Source organism: Coenobita brevimanus, chromosome 45, assembly GCF_032717465.1.
Source record: "Coenobita brevimanus isolate Jiangsu-jjx chromosome 45, ASM3271746v2, whole genome shotgun sequence".
Classification (NCBI taxonomy): domain Eukaryota; kingdom Metazoa; phylum Arthropoda; class Malacostraca; order Decapoda; family Coenobitidae; genus Coenobita; species Coenobita brevimanus.
Window position 1 is genome coordinate 37192641 of NC_136998.1, and position 21783 is coordinate 37214423.

Consider the following 21783-nt stretch of genomic DNA (forward strand, 5'->3'; position numbering starts at 1 on the left):
GTAGAGAAGTATATTATGCTATTAGTTATGAAACCCTAACTCCTGCGTCACACGGCGTCTTTTTCATTTTGTTTGTGCTGTATTCAGAGGATTATATATCACTTTAGCAGTGATATTTTTTAACTGAATGGGTTTTCTTCACTTAAAAGTCACTCTCCTGAGCTGAATAAATTGTCTGATAGCATTAAAAGTGAAATATAAGAGAGACGAAGAGCATTTTTTTTTTTTTTTTTTTGTAATTTGTCTTTTCCATGAATTAGGCCCGTATACTCGTCAGTTAAAGAAGCTCCCTAACACAATACCCTTACCAGTTTATTTTTGCATACAGATTAATATGTTTGTTTTGTGCCACTTTTGCCATCCATGCTGGTTTAAAAGATAAAAACAACATACAAGAGAACAGTAAGGTGTAGTATGGAAAATAAATCGCTAAGGTAAAGGTATTGGGAGCTTCCTTAACCGATCAGAATACGAATCTTGTTTAAATGTAGGCCATACTCTTCACTGTATAACTTGGTCTCTTCATCTTAATGCTGAGTTGTAACAGCAGATGAACACCAGGATAGGGCGCTAGTAACGATGAACCGCTGTGGAAAGGATGCAGAGTAGTAGTATTGTCTCTTTGTGCAAATGTGCTACGTGAAAGAAACTGCAAAAGAATGAAAGTCTGGGCCAAGGCACGGTGGAAAAAAAACAGTAAGCTGCCTTTTTTCGTGACTTTCAGATCTGTAATGGTGCGAAGGCTTTAATTATATTTATATTGTATTATGTAGTTATTATGTCATATCTTTTGAACTGTTTTATTACAATGGCGTCTTTTCAAAAATATAATTCTTGTTGTTTTCGCACGACTTTTCTTCGGTTTCGGAATTGTTCTTGTAACTGAGGGTTTAGATAAGATTTTTTTTTTTTTTTTGCACCTGGAGGGGTTAGATGCAGCCTTCATTAACCCCTTCCGTTAGGGAGGCGGATTATAAGCCAAAGAAAATCGTCTGGAGGGAGCAAGAATTATTAGACGTTATCGTACTGAAACGGTTAAGTATTTGTACCGGGTCAGAGGCTGTATTTGTAGTTAGTAAAATTTTGTAGTTTGTCTAGCAGGGTCTATGTACTATTATTATTATTATTATTATTATTATTATTATTACTACTACTACTACTACTACTACTATTGTTGTTGTTGTTGTTGTATTATGTAACCTAGACCTTTAATTAATCTTGTAAACATAAGGAGACACGAAACCCCTTCACTACGACAGGGTCCTCTGTACTGAATAAAAACGTTTGGCGGCAAAAAATGAATGAATGAATGGATAAATAGATTGACAGATAGACAGACAGATATACAGATAAACAGATAAATAAATAAATAAACAAATAAACAGATAAGTACAATTTAATAAATGTAAATACACATACACACACACACACACACACACACACACACACACACACACACACACACACACACACACACACACACACACACACACACACACCGCTCGCTGGTGCAGTGGTAACGCTCTCGCTTGCCAACTGGTGGACGAGAGTTCGCGCCTCCCTCAGGTTGCGAAAAGTTTCACTGACGAAGTGGGTGGTTAGTCCCCCCTGAGCAAGGGGACGGGTGTGTGCGTGTGTGAAGGTCACAGCCTTGCCCTTAGATCGGACTATATGAGCTCTCAGCTCCCTTCCGGTAGGGTAAAAGCTGACGATCACGACCATCAACTGATCCTGACCGACCCGGTGAATTACACACACACACACACACACACACACACACACACACACACACACACAGAAATTAATAAATGAATAAACATAAGGCATCACTGTAGTCAAGGGCCTGTATTGTCGTCGGTTAAGGAAGCTCCCTAACAACTCTTCCTAAGCGATTTAATTTTCTTATTACACCTTACTGTCCTCTTCTGTGTTATATAAATCCTTACAGTATCGTCATACTCCGCAGAAATGACGAACAAAAAGGACATTAACCAGCCATATCCAAAAAATAAATCGCTAAGGAAGAGGTGTTAGGGAGCTTCCTTAACCGACGAGAATAGGACCCAAGGTGTTTATGAAGAAAATTACCTGTTTAATTACGAGAGCAAATTAAATGGTCGTCACAGCAAAGAATTTAGATGAGTTGTCGTATTGAAAGGGTTAAGTACAGGGTCATTAGAGGTTAAATGGGTGTAATTAATAGTAAAAGTAATTATAGGTGGTTTGTTTTCATCTGACGGAACGGGGCTACTCTCAGGTTGAAATTAGGGCCTGGAAAGAAGTTCCCTAACACCCCTTCCTTAGCCACTTATTTTTGGCTGGTTAATATCCTTGTGCACATTATTTTTGCAGAGTATGGCAAATTCGTAAGGGTTTATATAACACAGAAGAGGACAGTGAGGTGCAATAAGAATCACTTAGGAAAAGGTGTTAGGGAGCTTTCTTAACCGAAGAGAACACGAGGTTACGTTGCATAAAATTTCAGTGAGCCATTGTTTAAGGGGTGGGAATGAGTCTCCTTGGTTACTAGGCAAATCTACCCTCTAATATGACTAAATTTGGAAATAATATGAGTTAAAAGGAGGTTAAGGACTGATGTAAAAAAACAGATAGAGAGTTAGATAGATGGATAAATAAATAAATAGACTTTGTAATGAGGAAAACAGAAATCTTTGTAATTTTGTCTTTGAAATATAGTTACCTTTAAATGAAATAAATGACTTATCTGTGTTGTTTTGTGTTGTAGTTCCCTCTCTCTCTCTCTCTCTCTCTCTCTCTCTCTCTTTTTAATAGAATATCCTGCCTGAGTACTCCCGTGTACGTGCATGTGTCCGAGTATATGCGTGCTAGAGGTGACAAACATGACGGTGTGTGTGTGTGTGTGTGTGTGTGTGTGTGTGTGTGTGTATTTGTAACTGCTTCTATATGTATGTGTGTGTGTGTGTGTGTGTGTGTGTGTGTGTGTGTGTGTGTGTGTGTGTGTGTGTGTGTGTGTGTGTGTGTGTGTGTGTGTGTGTGTGTGTGTGTGTGTGTGTGTGTGTGTGTGTGTGTGTGTGTGTGTGTGTGTGTGTGTGTGTGTGTGACTTGTTACTCTATGGGCGTGGTCGTTTCCCCTCATCCATGCCCTCCTTTAACCCTGCCTAGGGAATCCAGACACTACTTCTATCGGCCTGTTGTGCTGGTTTTTACTGTACTATTTGATTATTATGGATATTCATTTACTTAGTTATTTATTTATGTTTTTATATATGTTTGTTTTTACCGACTTCATGCATTAGTAGGAAAATCTGAGTGGTGTTGATGAGAACAGTGTTGACTGAGATGTTTTATTTATGTTCCAGACTCTAGATGACGATTCCCCTCCCCCCTCTCTCTTTCTCTCACCTTTCCTACCTAGTCTCGCACCCCTTCTCCTACTCTTTATACTCGTCCCCTAACCTCGTACCTTCCCTACCTCTCCCCTACACTCACTTCCACCCCCCGACCCCTTCCCCTACCCTCTCCCTATCCCTCTCACTTCTCCCCCTCCCCAGCTCCTCCTCCTCCTCTCTCTCTGGTGTTGTGTGAGTCAGTGTAGGTGTGAGTGTTGGCAGGTGAGGACGAGGAAAGCCTTCTCATCTTCACTCTCTGGGTGTATTCTGGTATGGGAGGGTTCGTGGCAAATCTTCCCTAGCGGTTTATTTTGCGTCATGCACCTTTATATTCTCTTCTGTGCTATTTATATTGTTTTAATACTGACTTATTTTTTGTATCAATAACATGGAAGATGATACTGAGGTGTAATATGCAGAAATAATCGCCAAAGAAGTGGTATTACGAAATCTCCATAACTACTGAAAATATGACCCACAGTATCATCTGGATTCTCTCTCTCTCTCTCTCTCTCTCTCTCTCTCTCTCTCTCTCTCATTAACAGTAATTAATTCCTTTCTTTTACATTAACATCAACACCCATTTTTTCACACAGGCCTCATCTTCATCCTCCTTTCATGCATTACGGTCATCATCAACGCCTTCAGCTTTATTCACTGTCACATGCACACGTCTTAGTTTTATTTCAACACCACACCTTAAATCTACACCTATCTACACATACACCTTTCCACACCTATCTCCCATACCTAAATTCAGCAATACCTAGCCCCTTTGCCCTCAGAAATATCTCTCATGCTGCTTAGTTTTGTCCAGTGGCAGCCAAAGAAGAAAAGAATACTGCGGGCTGGAATTAGAATATTTATTTTTCAAGTCTCTCCCTCCACCCAACTTTCCCTCAACAGATCTTCCGCTTCACTAAGAAATGGTGAGTAATTTCAAATATTTCGTATTAAGGGAGATTTCCAAATCTATGGTTGTGAGAATCACCAAAGTGGTAAACGCTGCAGGACTTTGAGTAAATCTTCTTTTAAGGCGTCAATTCTACCTTCTTTTGCCTTGCGTCCATTGTAAATAAAAAGAAAAAACTGCCTTCAAAATTTTCATTACTGTCAACAAAGCTGATTTGCCATTTCTCCCTAATTAACAGTAGTAGTAAATGGGATGAAGCAGTGAAATTTTGGAATGCATCATTGCCTTATACTTAGAACTACTCATTCTGTTTCCCAAACTGACATCTTATACTTTTGAAGAGTGGTAGTGGGCGAGGTTGGGAAGGTAGGATAGAGTAGGGAGAAGGGTGAGGATGGGGGAGGTAGGATGGCATGGAGATAGAAGGGTAAGAGTGGTACAGGCAGGGTGAGGGTATGGAAGGGTACAGTATATGGGGTGAAAGGATTTGGGTGAGGGTGTGAGAAGTTAGATAATGGCTAGGGAGGTGTGGTAAGGGTGGGGGTGGAAGACGTAAGATCAGGTGGGGGAGGTACGGTGGGGGAGAAGGAGGTAGATAATGTGGGATGGGGAAGATGGGGAAGGTAGGGTGACGGTACGAAAGTGGGGCATTGTGGATAACGGTGAGTTGAGCGGATGAGGGTGTGGCTGGCCGAGAGGGAAGGGTATGGGAAAGGCCAAGGTTGTGGTAGGTGGTGATGGAATGAGCTGGAGAGAAGGGACGGGGCAGCAAGGGCGTATCTAAGACTGTTTGGGGGCGTTTCTTTAAAAACCGTTGCTCTCAACCCACAAGGAATAATAATAATATTTTTGAAAATTATGTCGACGTCCCCTCCGTAGGGTGAGGTTGAGGGGCGATGTGGGTTAGAGGAATAAAAAACGCACAGATGAATAAATAAATAAATAAATAAATAAATATATATATATATATATATATATATATATATATATATATATATTTATAGATAGATAGATAGATAGATAGATAGACAGATAGGTACATACATACATAAACTGATAGATGGATAGATAGATATATATTGATAGATAAACATATATAGATGGATAGAGAGAGAGAGAGAGAGAGAGAGAGAGAGAGAGAGAGAGAGAGAGAGAGAGAGAGAGAGAGAGAGAGAGAGAGAGAGAGAGAGAGAGAGAGAGAGAAATTGTTGTTGAGATCAGGTTGGGTGGAGAGTGAGATGGGTGAGGTTAGGGTGGGGTGTGACAGTTGGCATGTCAGGTGATTCTCTTGCATTACCTTAATTATATTTCCACCTCCCACCTCCCCCTTACCCCTTCCTCTCTCTCTCTCTCTCTCTCTCTCTCTCTCTCTCCTTCTACTTCTTTTTCCTCCCAGTGTCTCTTCCTTTCCCCGTTCTCTATCGCTTCCTCCCTCCAATCTCATCCCACCCTTTCTCCCTCCCCTTCTGTATTCTTTCAACTTCCTTCCCACCTCTTCCTACACTTTCGCCCCTTTCCCTGTTCTCTTTTTTCTTCCCCTCTCCTCTCCTCTCATATCATCTTTTCCCTTCTCTCTTCTCGTCTCTTCTCTTCTCTCTAGGTCATGGAAGTAGGCTACCGTATTTGGCCTAGTTAATGGTCGGCTGAGCTAGGTCACGCACATCATACACACGCACACACGCACGCACATAAGCGCAACCTCATATATCTTCATGTATACTCAAATGAACATTACACACAGAAAAAAACGCGACGTCATATATCTTCATGTATTGTACACGCAAATGAACACACACGCACGCACACACACACACACACACACACACACACACACACACACACACACACACACACACACGAAATACAATACAGTGGCTTCAGTAATTTTAAGCTAATATGGCTGTTCGTCTCTAAATAGACACTCTCAAAAACACGTTTATTTATTTATTTATTTATTTACAGGTATTTTATCGCGTGTTTCTCTTGCACATTCGTCGTCATTGTCAACAATTATGAATTATACTGTTTTCTATCACAGGGCGGACAAATTGTTTAATAAATTGTTTGAATGGGAAAATGAAAATCTGAAATCCCCTCCAACCAATATCCCAAAGCCTTTTCTTCATTCTATATGTGTGATTTTAGTTTGAGAAGGCCCGTCAGTAGTCATGCATTATTACGCGATATTACTGAAATATGCAGTGTATTTCCCGGAGACTTTTTTACGTGAACCAATTCCACCACGAACACTGAGCAATAAGCTGTTTGGTTATGAGGAATCTTGCAGAGGTTTTTGTACAGCCAGCTAGGATTTTAGAAACGTTTCGTATTCACGTGTTAATGTTGATATTTGATATTTAATGGCTATCTGTCTTGCTTATGAAACTTTCCAAGTAGACACACTTCTCTCCTATGAACTTTGTACTCTTTCGTCTATCATTTGTCAGCTGTACATTCATCCACTTCCAACAAGACTCCCACACACCCACCTACGTCATTCTCTCACTCGCTTTTACGACCTTTCCACAGGCTGAATCACCAAGGAATCTGCACGAAACCTGTTCGCTAAAAGATACGCAATATTCACACCCACCTCCATACCCAACTATTCTTCAAAACACACACACACACACACACACACACACACACACACACACACACACACACACACACACCGCTCGCTGGTGCAGTGGTAACGTTCTCGCCTTCCATCTGGTAGATGGGAGTTCGCGCCTCGCTCAGGTTGCGAAAAGTTTCTGACGAAATGGGTGGTTACTGTCCCCCTTGAGCAAGGGGACGGGTGTGTGCGTGTGTGAAGGTCACAGCCTTGCCCTTAGATCGGACTATATGAGCTCTCAGCTCCCTTCCGGGAGGGTAAAAGCTGACGATCACGACCATCAGGTGATCCTGACCGACCCGGTGACCCGGTGAATTACACACACACACACATTTTTTTATGAACCATAGCCTGAAACGAAAACTATTTAATATCAGGGAGATCGAAGCAAAAACAAAGAAAGGATCAATACATGCGCAGTGTCGAGCTGAAGAACCATCAGGTGAGAACAAGTCAGACCACGAAAGAGAAGCTGGGTCTTTCTTTCCGTACATTACGAGTTTCTTGTATAAAAGTATGGAATGTTATGAGGAATCAGTGTAAGGGAGGAAAACTAATAAAAACTGAACTGCCAAAAGGGCGTGACTAATTGAAAAAAAAAAAAAAGGTTTCATGGCTCGAGAAGTGCCATGGAAACTAGCTCTGACTACAGGACCGTTAACATATTGGAGCATTAAGCAGCGGCGAAAGCATTGCGCTACAAAGTTTGTGATCTGAAGGCACCTGAGAACGAAATTAACCCTTGTCTGAAATCAGTGTGACCTACAGTACCAAGGACCTGTAAGGTAAACGAACTAGAGAGATTTAAAAAGAACTTGAACGGGACCAGCCACCGATATTGTAAAACAGCCAAGAAAATCAAAAGACCTTCGATCAATAAAGAAGAACACTGAGAATACTTACAGATAGTAAGGAAGTGCCATGAATGGGACAGGAGGTGAGGAAGAAGAGGGAGCGAAAAGTCCTCGCTCCCGCAGCCCCGCCATGGGAGTCCCCGCCCTCGCACTCAGGGACCACCACAAGGTAAACAAACCATTGCGTTCGTATCACCAGTAATAATTGTCATATAGTAACTAAACAAGCACATACACATTTTTATGTACTGTTAAGCTGTATATCATTGTACAATGTGGACTGAAATGTAAAATATGATACCTAAGGATTAGGATAGTAATATACATTTATATGAATGAATGAATGAAGGTATGAATGAACGTGCGATGTTTACGCACAGACTCGTGTGAGCAATTTAAATGTCCCTTTAAAGTGCGTGTGATCCTTTTAACTGGTTAATAGGATGTGACTGCTTCATTAAGGAAGGTATAATAAAGTGTCGGGGTGTTGCTACGCGGTGTAACCTATAATGGAGCAAGTTGAATGGTGATGTGGCATCAGTTACTGTATAATATATGCATCCGAAATGATTTTATTGAGGTCTGATGAGAAATTGCAGGTGTGTTTGGCTGTAGGAGGATTGGTACGGATTGACAGATGTAGTGGAGTATGACTACTGTGGAATGACACGTATGATGGGTCGTGGCTGGTATGGTAGTGTGACAGGTGTGGTGCTTCAGCTGTAGTGGAGTGAGGATGATTGTGCCGTGTGAAAAGCATGTTGAAATTGCTATGAAAGGAATGATGGAGTATAACAAATGTGAAATGTGGTGGCGTGTGACTTATAGAGTATGATGGATGTGTAATGTGGCAGGTGTGATGAAGTAAAGATATGACAGATGGGGTGGAGTGTGGGAGGTGTGTTGGTGTGATATGGAGGGTGGTTGGTACATTAGCACATTAAAAGCGTGTGTGACGTGAGGATAGGGTGGAAGGAGGAAGGAGGGGAATTGTAAGTATCCACTTAGTGAAGGAATGTGTGGAAAGTTAAGAAGTGAAGGAGAAAGGGTAAGGTGTGAAGAAATGATGCAGTGATGTTGATGGAATGGAAGAATAAAATGAAGGCAGACGTACAAGATGGAAGGGAAGGATGTGAAAATGAAAGTTTGAATGAGAGAAGAAAGCAAGGAATAGGTAAAAGGAAAGGAGGTACGAAGGAAGGTAGGGATGAATGAGGAGGAAGGATGGAGTGTGAGAAGGAAATGAGGACCTGGAGAAGGAAAGGAGGAATATGAGAAGGGGCTGAGGGGAGATATAAAAAAAAGGAATGAAAGTAAAGATGAGAGATACATGGAAGGAATGAGGTAGAAAAAGGCAGGAAAAAGGAAAGAATGTGAGAAAGAAATGAGGGACAGGACAAAGGAAATGAAGAGAGACATGGGGAAGGAAAAGGAGAAACAGAGGGAAGGAAGCAGAGAGAAAAAAGAAGGAAAGAGTGGGATAAGAAAAAGGAGAAACAGGAAAGGAAGCAAAGAGAAATGGAAGGAATGAGTGAGATAAGGATGGGAAAAGAAAGTACAGAGGCAGGGGTGGAGGACATCTGCTGTCAGTAACCATTAACCAACATCCCTTTGGGGAATACCTTGTTGGCTTATGGCCCCCTCTTTTTCTTTGTCCTCATAAATCCACTTTCCTTCCACCCCACCCTGTAGATAAACATAGTGAGGTGTTGTTGAAGGTTGAGTTATTGAAGATTGAGGATGAAACCGTGATTAGTGAAGTTTTAGGATGATAAGTATAAATGCTTAATTGGTAACAGGTATCTGTGTTTTGATTATGGCAGTGAAGTTTGAGGAAGATAAATGTTGATGTTTGATAGGTAGCTTTGAGTTCAAGGACGATAGAGTTTCATATTCTTTACTCACTGATTTTTATTTTTAACAAATAAGTTTATAGTGTTATTTCTTTCCTCTTTACTTCCAGTATTAATACATTTGTTCATGTTAATTCCTTCTTTCTTAGGAATAATGTTTGATATTGTTCTTGCTGCATGTAGATGATTTTATTCAACTTAGGAAAGACTTCTTGCACTGAAGGGGTTATTGAAAGTTTTACATAACCCTGTTGGTTCATAATTTCTCAACCTGAATAAGACTGACTTAAGATAGCAATTATATAATGTATGATAATAAAAATAACATCCTTTGGCTAAAGAGATTAATCAGGCCTCCACCAGACTATAGTATTTAACTCAAGGGAATCATCTTCTAGTGAAAGGGCAAGTGTAACCTCTACAGAGCAAAGTCTTTTCAACACTGATCACAGACATCTAGTGGTAGTAAGAATCAAATGAAAAAGATGTCCACAGGCAAAAGGTATAACACTGGCAGGTTCCTCTTCGCCCCTGTGTAGAGTACAACTCACATGTGTTGGGAGGCACCCCACATACAGGTCTTCTCAACAAGGTGGAGTCAAAGGCTTTTTGTGTCATTAACTCTCCTTGTGTTTCTGGCTCCCTTCAACCTCTGTCTTTTCACTGCACTGTTGCATCTTTATCTCTTTTCTATCACTACTTCAATGATCACTTCTCCTCTGAACTGTCTGCTTGCATCCCTCCACCTCTACGACAGGTGTGTGGCACCCATCTAGCAACAAACTCTCATCCCTTTTCTGTCCAACTCTCTGATGCAAGAGATTTAACTGTTAATCCCAGTCCTTCATTTATGCAACAGGTCAACTCTGGAACTGTCTCCCTCTGTCTGTATTTCCTACTGTACTTCCTTTGATCAGTCTTTCAAATGCAGTGTGTCCATGCATCTCAAAATGAATGGATCTTGAATTTGGCTCTCTGTTGTATTGTTTTTGTTATTTTCTTGGAAGGAACAGTTAGCAGGCTCCTGGCCATTGGTACCTTCTTCCTTGCATTACAAAAAAAAAAAAAAAAAAAAAAAAAAAACACACACACACACACACACACACACACACACACCCTCACTTACATAAATCATTTGGTGTTAGAACAGTGCTGGTGCTAGAGTGTTCCTGATTGTGAGAGAGTTAATAATGACTAGTAACACTGAGGCTTCTGTGATTCACTCTTAGCTCAGCAAAATTTGTCTGATGTTATTTAGAACTGAGTAGCTGCTGTTCTAGAGTTGTCCTGTTGTCTCAGCCATGAGAGGGTTAGTGCCAGTGTAGCTTATGTATATGGTACCTATACAGCCTGGTGGGGTTGTGGAGGATGAGGGGCGAAGAGGATCCGGTGGAGGGATCCTGCGATTGGACCCAACCAAGCCTCGTAGGTCCTCTGCAGCATCAGTCGAGTTCAAAGCAGATAAGGCAAGTAAACAGATTTTTTTTCATCATATAATGCCATGAAGGGAAGTACTGTAGTCTGGTTATCTGCCCTTAAGTGTTCACTCTCTTTTAATGCAACTTAGATAGACAGATACTGTAGTTAGATAAATGACTGAGTATAACGTATGAGTAGATTGATAAGTTGTTAGATGGATGACTGATTGTGACTTCTTTCAGGATGACCCCTCCTCACCTTGTCCCAGTGACCGGCTGAGTGTGACATGGGCAGATGGAGAAAGATCAGTGTCAAGTGATGCTGCATCAATCCTGCCCCGTGGTCAAGTGTCCCCAGATCCTGCAGCCTCAATTACCACCCAGGTCCCAGGTAAGATCTGTCATGAGCAGAAATTCTCTATTGCTTTCCTGCCAGCTATGACAGAGGAAGATATAAAAATGTTACATGATTATTTTTTTGTGATAGTATGAAGCACACTTGGATGGGTGACCGCCTGGGAACACCAGATGCTGTTGGCATAACGTTCTCCCTATGTGTCAAGTGGGGTTGGTGGAGGATTAGTGCCCCTGCCCGTAAAACAATTAACTCTAAGCCCTTGGCCACCCCGTTTGGGATACATGGCGTCTGGCAATGAATGAATGAATGAAGCACACAGCAAGAGAGTATAAGAAGGGAACATGTAGATAGTCTTTTCTGTCTGAGTAGGAATGAAAAATATGGAAGGCAGGGTATGGTGCTGGCAGGGGGTTATTGGCAAACTTTCTCTTGTGATGGTACTGTCAGCAAATCGGTATCTTCCTAGTTTTGTGTGAAAATTGTTTAAAACTTGCAAAGCATAACCAGAATCTTACTTAGACTAATATTTAACTCAAACAGTTTAACTTTTCCAGAGTGTGTGAACCAGACTCTGGGAAGGCATTTACTTTTTTGACTGTATAGTGTACATGGCCGAAAAAGTGTTGGTACGCATTTTGCAAAAACAGTGTAAAACTACAGACACTGGATACTGTACTGAGTAATGCACATTGCCCCTACCCCACATCAATAACCCTACCATTTTGTTGATGCAGTGTATCACTAGCATTAAATTAGACTGGTTAGATGTAGTCTTTGTTAGCTCATTCCAAGTTGGGGGACCTCCATAAGTTAAATAGAATTGTCCGGTGGTAGCTTAATAAAAATGAGAATGTATCATCATCCTTTAAGGTGTTAATTTCATCACCCTCCATTTGTTGGGAACCTGCCGGAGGATAAAGACATTAACTTTCCAAGTTATGTAATTTCCTTACCCTCAAGAATTGAGAGACTACCAGTTTTAAAAGATAAAAATATCTTATTAAATTTCTGTACCTTTAGCTATTGGGAGCTTGCTGGATCAACCGGTGCATGAAGAGGAAGACTTGAGTGCCAGTGTGTCAGCTATATTGCGCCGGTCCAGCACACGCAGCTCGCGACGAAGCTCACGCAAGAAGAAGAAAATGAGACGCACCTCCACCATGACCACCAGCTCTGGAGAGTGAGTTAGAATCTTAGCTCCTCCTTCTCCTCCTCCTCCTCTTCCTCCTCCTCCTCCTCCTCCTCCTCCTCATCATCATCATCATCATCATCATCATCATCATCATCATCATCATCATCCTTTTCCTGTTTAATGCTATGGTGAGATAGGTTCCAAAACAAGGAAAGAGAAAACATAATACAGCAGTCTAGAAAACAGGGAAAGAGAAAGCACAATTGAGGAATCCAGAAAATAAAGATTTAGTTGTTGCTGAATAACTCTGGTCTGTCTGGCTGAGCAGACCCATCAACTGCAGGTAAGCAGCTGCCCCTGTAGGATCTTCCTGTGCAGTGAACTGATGTTCTCTTGCAGTAGACAGCACCTTGCACTGGAAGGCATGGGGAAGCATCATTGAGTTTGGTTCCTGAATTGATGCCACATTTGCATCACTGCACTTGATTAACAGGGCACCATAGTAGGTTCTGGCACATCACCCGTTTATTTGGTTAAATGGTTACCACCCAGCTTTGTAAATGGTGTCCTGGGTTACTGGAAACTATTAGGCTTATTACTCAGTGTAGATGCACCAGAAGTGGAAAGAAGAGTAATAAAAAGTGACAGGAAGGATGGGAGAAATAGGAAGAGAGGAGGACAGACACAAGAAAAAGAATGATAAAGATGAAGGAAGAAGTAGTCATCACAACATCAACTGAGTGAATGATAGTCACAAGCACCTGCTACTAGAGGGAATAAAGCACAATTAAGGGAGAGCTAATCAAGTGCATGACCAATGAAAGGGATCACAATTATGATGCAGAGTGAATAGCACTCCAGTCATGTTTTCTTGTACAGCATTTGAACTGCAGTACTCTTGGTAAGCCCATTATAACTTCATAGCGGTTGGACTGACTTTGGGGGAGGTGTGTATTTAATGCAGCTATGAAGAAAAATATCACTCCACTCCCTCCACAAATGATGTTTGAATAATTGTCTGACCCATTTCCGTGGGCATGTTATAGATAGTTCTCCCACTTTCATACTTTCTCTTTTCTTGCATCTATGTACAGTACTATCTAAGTGTATCCTTAGGTGGAAATTAAACATAAGATGATGATGATGATGATGATGATGATGATGATGATGATGATATGATGATGATGATGATGATTATGATGATGATGATGATGACATTGTAAGTATGTTCATGTATCTGTAGTTTTTCAAGTGTGTATAGCTATGTGAACCTGGGATTACAGGAAATTAAAAACTCCTGGTGTAATTGCAGAGGTGGTTGTAATTTTGGTTTATGGCAACAACAGCTACTAGCAAATAAATTGCTTTTTCTTAAATTTGTGGAAGCTTCGAGTTCAGGTGTATAATAGATCGGTTCAGTGGGATACATATTGCAGGACTGTGGTGGAGGTAGAGGGACTGTCAGAAGAGGAGGAGATGGCTGAGACACTCAGGATCCATAAGGAGGTGCTGGCAGGAGTTAAATTGCAGCCGTGGCCCATTGCAAGGTAACACATTTTACTTTATGCCATTCATGCTTTCTCCCACCACTGGAAATTCTCATGTTTAATTTATATATGTAGTTTTAGTAATAAATTATCACAATACAAAATTGAGACAACTGAGTACAGAATAGAGAAAAAGAAATTATATCAATGATGGTTAATTTAATGAAAAGATTCCCAGTTTACCAGTCCTCATCATTGCAGAATCAGAGTTCATGTTCAGCAGATCAGCCACCAGATGATGATTTTAGAAAACATAATGTTAAGTAAGGGAATTACCAAAATTTCTGCGACCAATCACTGTGTTTGTACAGCATTTACCGTAGCTGTCCATTGCATAGAGGCTATACAATTGTCCATCTGTTAAATTTATCCACATTGCATTACATTATTTACTCACCCAGGAAGCTGCGTCTGGCCAGATCTGCACGTGAATACATCAATCGTCATGAAGGTCAACTTGAAGAACGCCTGGCTCAGAGTTCCAGCACCAGAGATGTCCTGTTACGTCACTTTATCCGTGTCAGGAGGGTCAGTCGCTCATCCCCTTAAGTGTAGTGATGATTTTTTATTTTATTCTTTCTACTGCCACATAATGACAATGATTAGGTGGATGTGCAGTGCGTCCCTGCGTCCAAGGCCTGGAGGGGGTGGGTTTACAATGGAAGAGTTGAGAGGTAGGATGGGACTGGAGTGTATTGGTGTTGTGATAAGGAGAGGTAGATTGAGGTGGTTTGGACATGTGGAGAGGATGGGGGATGATAATTGGGTGAGGAAGGTGAGAAGTGTTAATATTGGGGGTGGGGTTGTGAGGGGTAGACCGAGAAAGACATGGGACGAGGTCATTAAGTGTGACCTTTGGGTTAAGGGACTGAACAGGGAGGCTGCAATGGATCGTGCAGCATGGAGAGCCGCCATTAGGTGACCAAGGCCGACACATGCAAGGATGTTGGAGCCTTTAAAAACGAAAACGAAAACGATAATTTTATTCTGCCAGGAAGTGACCATTATAGTGCTGGAAGGATTAATGAAGGCTGTATCTAACCCACAGCAGCTTAGTTATTTATGTTTTATTCTTGTTGCTGCCAGATGATTTAACAGTAAGTCCTTGTTAAATGCTAGTGATATGTTCCAAAATATCACACCATTTTCCATACAGCTGGTGCTGTAAATTGTGTGAAACTGTCAATTCAGCTCTATAGGTAGCAGTGGAATATTAAGAGACAGTTTCTCTGTAAATTAGTGTGGATTTACCAGCAAAAATAAATAAGAAAAAAAAAATGGTGACACAGAATGAGGATTTTTTGTATTCATCTTGGGAAGGGCTTCTAGTGTCACAGGTGTTGTTGGGGATGAAATGGTTCATGATAATGATGATGATCCTGATACTTTGATGGGTTAGAGAATGCCTTTTGATGGTTTGGTACGTTTATGTCCTACATGAACAGTAACTATGTGAACTGTGTGTTGTTTCTCCCTTACATCACTCTTGCCATTTGCACTGCAGGTGGTGCGTACGGGACTGGGGGCATTGTACGTGTGGGTGGGAGGACTTGAGGCATGGCAGGGGCGCATCAAGACCATAGAGTCTCACTTTGGATCAGCAGTGGCATCATATTTTACATTTCTACGTTGGGTGTTGGGACTTAATCTGGTCCTTGCTCTTCTTTTAGGGGCCTTTGTCATCATCCCAGAGGTAATTTTACCTCATCAGTCTGATAATGTGTTCTTTATTTCATTTTTGCTGCCTCCAGAAAATTGAATTCACTTTACAAGAGACTTTTTAAACTTTTCGGATGTAAGGGTTAGATGTAGCTTTCACTGACTTTTTCACTACAGGTGATCTCCCCATAGATAAGTAGAATCCTTCTGGAGGTAGCAGTATTTAACAAATAGAATATGTGAACTGAGTGATTGGGTTAAAAGTTCATTGTTTTAACTCAGTGATCCATATTTGAGGAAAGTAAGATGCACTTTTCACACAGTTTATAGCAGTATATTATTGTCCAGTTATTGTCATATCTGATACTTATCTGTTAAGTTTTAAAAAATTTAGTAAATAGCTTGAAATTCTAGTAACATTTCAGACAGAAGGTAGAATGTTGGAAAAAGGACAAGCATTCATATCAGACTGGGAATAACAGTAAAAATCAATCTCATGAGATAGGGGTCGAGGCCAGGTTACCATAATGCAGAACACTAATGGGTAAGGGATCATCCTCCACCCATGGCAGTATATTGTTAGGAAACCCTCCAGTCATCTGTGGTGGAGGAATGACAAAGAATGCGCATTATTTTGGAGTGCTTATTGTTAAGAAGAGTGATTGTGCCAGGGAAATGCATTTATAGTTGTATGTTGGCTCCCAAACCTTACTTTGCATCTTAAAAGATATGGGACCATACAGTTCTTTAGTTTAAAGAATTTCTTATTCCCATCCAGCATAGTACTGTGTATAACCCTAAGAGGAGCATGGACATAGGCCTATACTGGTAGTCAGTATGTAGAACTATGATAGTGCTTATATGCAAATTTTGTTATATGTTAATTAACCACCCATCATCCACTCACTCAATGTAGTGATGCCATATGAGCTCTACACTGAGTGACAAGCCAAATGGTTTCCTGTACTCAGGAAACCATTTACTACGGTGGGTGATAACCATATAACCAGGGTTTCTGGCAGGGTTAAGTGTTCCCCAGATTCCCCTTTCCAAAATCACCTAATCATGGCAGTCTTTCAGAGAGCCTTGGAGGGCCCAGTACTTGCCCAGGGCCCCAACCAAATGTTGTGGCTCTTTGGATTGGGCAGATTTGGCCTGCCAGGACATTGCTACTCCTCACCCTGCCCTTGGGTGGGAAAAGAGTTCTGGATGATGATGATGATGATGATGATGATGATGATGATGATGATGATGACGATGATGATGTTAATTAACCAATTGGGGGAAAAGATCAGGTGTTGTGCAAATCAGTTTGAATCTTCAGCTGAAGGGTTTATGATTGCATAATGTTGCTGTGGCTGTAGGGCAGTCACCTAGCATAAAATGTTGTGAGCTGAGGTAACATAGCCAAGATTCCTTACACCATGCAAGGGGATAATATGAAATTGGCTGTTGCCACTTAAACATTTGAAGCTGGTGACATCTTTTAGTTTTATTCTTTGCTCCTGTACTACCAGATGATTCTTGGCAACTTAGTTGTTGATGTTATGTAGTCACTTTCTGTCTGGGTGAGCAGACCCATTAACCATAGGCAAGCAACCATTCCTGCAGGGCCATCCTTTGCAGTGGAGTGATGTTCCCTTAAAGTATATAATGCCTCACCTCAGTGAGGTGTGAAGAAGAGCATGAATGTAATGAGGTATATAAATGCCTACGTTGCTTAGAGGCAAAGCGGGGATCCTCTCTTTGGCTCAGTGGTAACGTGCGTGCATATGAAGCGCGAGGGCCTGAGATCGAATCTCAGCCAGGACAGTGTGATTAATTGTTAAGTTTTATTTCAGTTATTACATAAAGTAATGGTTCCTAGATGGATGCCACATTTGCATCTCTCCTTTTAATTGACAGGGGCACTCTAGTAGTTACCACATCACCCCATTGTTTCATTATATAGTTACCACACAGCATTGTAAATGGTTTCCTGGGTTACAAGAAAGTGTGGAGCCACAAGAAGTGGAAGAAGAGTAATAAAAAGTGACAGGAAAGATGGGAGAAACAGAAAAAGAGGAGGGCAGTCGTAAAAAAGAATTATAAAGGTGAAGGAAGAAGTAGTCAGTATTACTACATCTAGGGAGTGGATGGTGGTTGCCACCACCTACCACTATGTCAACGTAGTAAAGGCCTCTTGCATATTAAGGCCATCTCTAATGCTTTTTATATAAGAAGTCAGTTCCAAGGTAACTAAAGACAGGAGATGGTAAGACTATAAAAATGAAAACAAGTACCAGTAACACAGAGTCACTTGTTGTCATAACAGTTCCTAGCAGCCGAAAAGGAAGGCACTGGAGAGCGCAAGTTCCTGCTTGATGCAGATGTGACAACTGCTTATGATTTCAAAGTTATGTGGGACTTTGAAGGAGTATTGCGCTACACCCCTATCTTCTATGGCTACTACAGCAAGGCAGAATCCACCAGAGAAGGCTATCGGTTGCCACTTGCGTACTTCCTCACATCAATCATTGTCTATGTCTACAGCTTTGTCGCCATACTGCGCAAGTGAGTCATATAACCTTCTGATGATATATAGCACATTGCAGATACATGTATGAAAATTCAGTACCGTATGTACCATACAGGTCATATCTTAGCATAAAGTACATCAACAATAGTTATCTAATTTCTTTTGTAGCTGTTGATCAAAGAATCTCTCAGCTATGTTATACTGTATTAATATAAAACTGCAACTTTGAAGTATATTATATTTACTTCTGCCGCAGAGGAAAACTGTCAGATATGTTAACTTTATTGTCGTATCACCTCAGAGAAGCTAGTATTTTGTTTGTATCTGTAGTTGTTAGAGTTATATGTTTGATACCATCTCAGAGGATTCCCCAGGTTTTATATGGAGAAAAAAAAACATCCGTCCATCCATCATCCAGTCCTGTTTTGCCCCACCATGAGGGTAGGAGTCCAGGTTAGGCTGCTTACTATGGACATTTAAAACAAGGGTTAGGTAGTCATTCATTCCTGAGCAGTATTATGTGAGCAATAAACCCCCTGCAATAGAGATAGAAGACCCCTTGGAATTTAATGCTATCTCTCCCCATTCCATCTTCGTTTATTTTCCAGAATGGCAGCCAACTCCCGCATGTCTAAGCTCTCAGAGGATGAGGAGTACACTTTCACTTGGCGCTTACTTGCTGGGTGGGACTTCACGATTGGTAACATGGAGGCAGCCCAGAACAAGGTGGCAGCCATCAACAATGGCTTTAGGGAAGCTCTTTTGGAGGCTCAGGAAAGTGAAAAGGAGGAGAAAAGGTAAGAATGGTGTGCAGAGAGGAATGAAAGGTGACTGAGATTAGGCATAAGGTATGTTAGGAGAGGCATAATGTTGTGAGGGAGGAAGTTCACATTGTAATAGGTGAGACATGGAGAAGTGGATACGAATTTAGTAACCTTGGATTAGATACAGGAGGAAGACAGTATTGGTGCCCAGTGTGGTGAGGAATTCTATCTATCTATCTGTCTGTTGCCAGATGCCATAATCTCATGAGGGGTGGCCTCAAACAACTTGCCTTCATGTCACCCTCTCCCCTGCCATTTCATTGCCCTTCCCCCTAGCTCTTACTCCCCTTTAACATATACAGTACCTCTCCACTCCATCCCTTCTTCTCATCATTTGCCTCCCCCTCCCTCTCCCCCTCACTCACATACACTCACCTTGTTAGTCTCTTGCTCTCCATCCTTTTCACGTGGCCAAACCACCTCAGTGTATTTCTCCTAATGTTTTCTGTCACTTTCGTATACATGCCACAATGCTTCTTCACATCCTCATTTGTCAGTCTTTCTCTCCATTTAACCCCACATACCCCTCTCAGATAACTCATTCCAGTGCTCTCACTCTTGACTTGTGTCTTTCCAACAGGGTCCAAGCTTCACTTCCATACGTTAGAGTTGGTATCACAGTACCATCATGCAGTGACTTTTTTACTTCCATGCACACTTCCTCTTCTTATCACTGCTTTCAAAGAACCAGCAACTATTCTTCCTTGCTGTACCCTTTCAAGCACTTCATCATCCAAACTTCCATCCTTACTCATCACATTACGCAAGTACTTAAATGCACTCACGTTTTCCATTTCCTCATCATCCAGCCTTGCTGTACATTCAGTGACTTAATTTTTCTTGAAGACCATAACTTTATTCTTCCCTACATTCACCTTTAGATTCCGTTTCTTACACACACTTCCAAGCTCATTTACCAAGCCTTGCAGTTCCCCTTTGTCTTCACTTAACAATGCAGTATCATCTGCAAACAATAGCACGGGAAGTTTCCAAATACTGTACTGCTCTTTTTTCATTAGGGCCACTCCAACATCCACTGCCCTGCCTTGTATCTCTTTTATAACTTCATCCATATACAGATTGAACAAACATGTATTGCTGTTTTAGTTTAACATTCAGATAGAAAATCATTCAGTTCACTGTCCACATGCTCTGCAGCCTTAGCACTCTTATACATACTCTCCACAGCATTCAACAACTTCCCATTTACTCCATATATTCTTGATATTTTCCACATTCCTTGTCTATCCATTCTGTCATATGCTTTCTACAAATCCATTAAGGCCACATACAACTTCTTCCCCCTCACTGCAGACATTTCCATTAATGACCTAAAGATGAATATCTGATCAACGCAACCTTGTCCATTCTTAAAACTTCCCCGTTCTTCTCCAGCTAATTTCCCCCCCCCCTTTTTTTCCTAACTATGTCAGTAAGTATCCTACCATATACTTTTCCTATTACACTAAGAGAACAAATGCCCCTGTGATTACCACACTTCTTTTTCCCCTTTTCCTTTGTACTGTCTATCTATCTATCTATTGCCAGACGCCTCAATCCCGTTTGGGGTGGCCACAAACAAATCGCCTCCAAGTTGCCCTGTCCCCTGCCATTTCACTGCCCTGCTCCCAACTCACACCCCCCTCTCTCATATACCTCTCCACCCCATCCCTCCATCTCATCCTCGGCCTCCCCCTCCCTCTTCCCCCCTCCACCTCACTCACATACACTCTCTTTGTCAGTCTTTCACCCTCCATCTCCTCCACATGGGGAATAATTATACCTGACTTTCAATCCTCTGGGGCTCTACCTTCCACCCAGGCCAATTTGCACATCTTCCATATCCAGTCTACTTCTGTCTTTTCCCCCATGCTTCATCATTTCACCACACACTCCATCAATTCCTAGGGCTTTTCCCCATATTGACTTTCTTCATTGCTTCCACTACTTCCATTCTACTGATCTCTTCCTTCCTTCTCACCTCCCTCCATCTCCCATGCATTCCCTAGTTACTTATACTCTCATTACTTTCATTCTCTATGTTTAACAGTTTCTTAAAGTGTTGTCTCCATCTGCTTATTTTTTCTCCCTTCTCCACTATCAGTCTACCATTTTTATCTTTCTCTTCCCGACCAACTTTTTTATTACTCTGTCCAGCTCTCTTTACCTCCTTCCAGAACATTTTCTTACATTCTCTCCACTTTACACTCAAATTCCTTCCAGATTCCCCATCCACTCTCATATACTCTGTCTTACTAATCTCTTCATCTCTCTCCTCGTTACTGTATATAACTCTCTCTTCCATCTCTCAACATCCTCCACATCTCTGCATGTCTGTCTAGCTATCTATTGCCAGATGCCATAATCCCATAAGAGGTGGCCATTTGACCTTGAGTTATTTGTTTTACGGAGAGGGGTACTAACCCTTCACCAACACACTTGTTGACATGTAGGGAGCACGTATGGCTTGATTAAGACCACCCAGCGTTGTAAATGGTTTCTTGGCTTATAGGAAACCATTTGGCTTGTCACTCAATGTAAAGCCACCTGTGAAGGAAAAAAAAGCAATAAGAAGTGATAGGAAAGATGGGAGAAATAGGAAGAGAGGAGGGCAGACACAGAAAAAGAATGATAAAGGCTAAAGAAGCCTCTCCATGTGCTGGTATTAATCCATAAACAGTATATACATCATAGGATGCATCCATTATCTCCCCTCATT

General features: G+C 41.4%; 1 protein-coding gene across 1 annotated transcript in view; it reads left to right on the plus strand.

Annotated features, from left to right (window-relative positions):
• The first annotated feature begins 7822 nt into the window (after nt 1–7822).
• Nucleotides 7823–21783, plus strand: part of LOC145398506 (transmembrane channel-like protein) — a 32452-nt gene continuing 18491 nt past the window's right edge. The window contains exons 1-9 of the mRNA XM_080271381.1: nt 7823–7924; nt 10958–11074; nt 11270–11417; nt 12405–12564; nt 13953–14063; nt 14465–14591; nt 15568–15756; nt 18037–18275; nt 18849–19037. Of these exons, the coding sequence (XP_080127507.1) occupies nt 7823–7924; nt 10958–11074; nt 11270–11417; nt 12405–12564; nt 13953–14063; nt 14465–14591; nt 15568–15756; nt 18037–18275; nt 18849–19037 (1382 nt within the window). The remainder of the gene's footprint in view (nt 7925–10957; nt 11075–11269; nt 11418–12404; nt 12565–13952; nt 14064–14464; nt 14592–15567; nt 15757–18036; nt 18276–18848; nt 19038–21783) is intronic.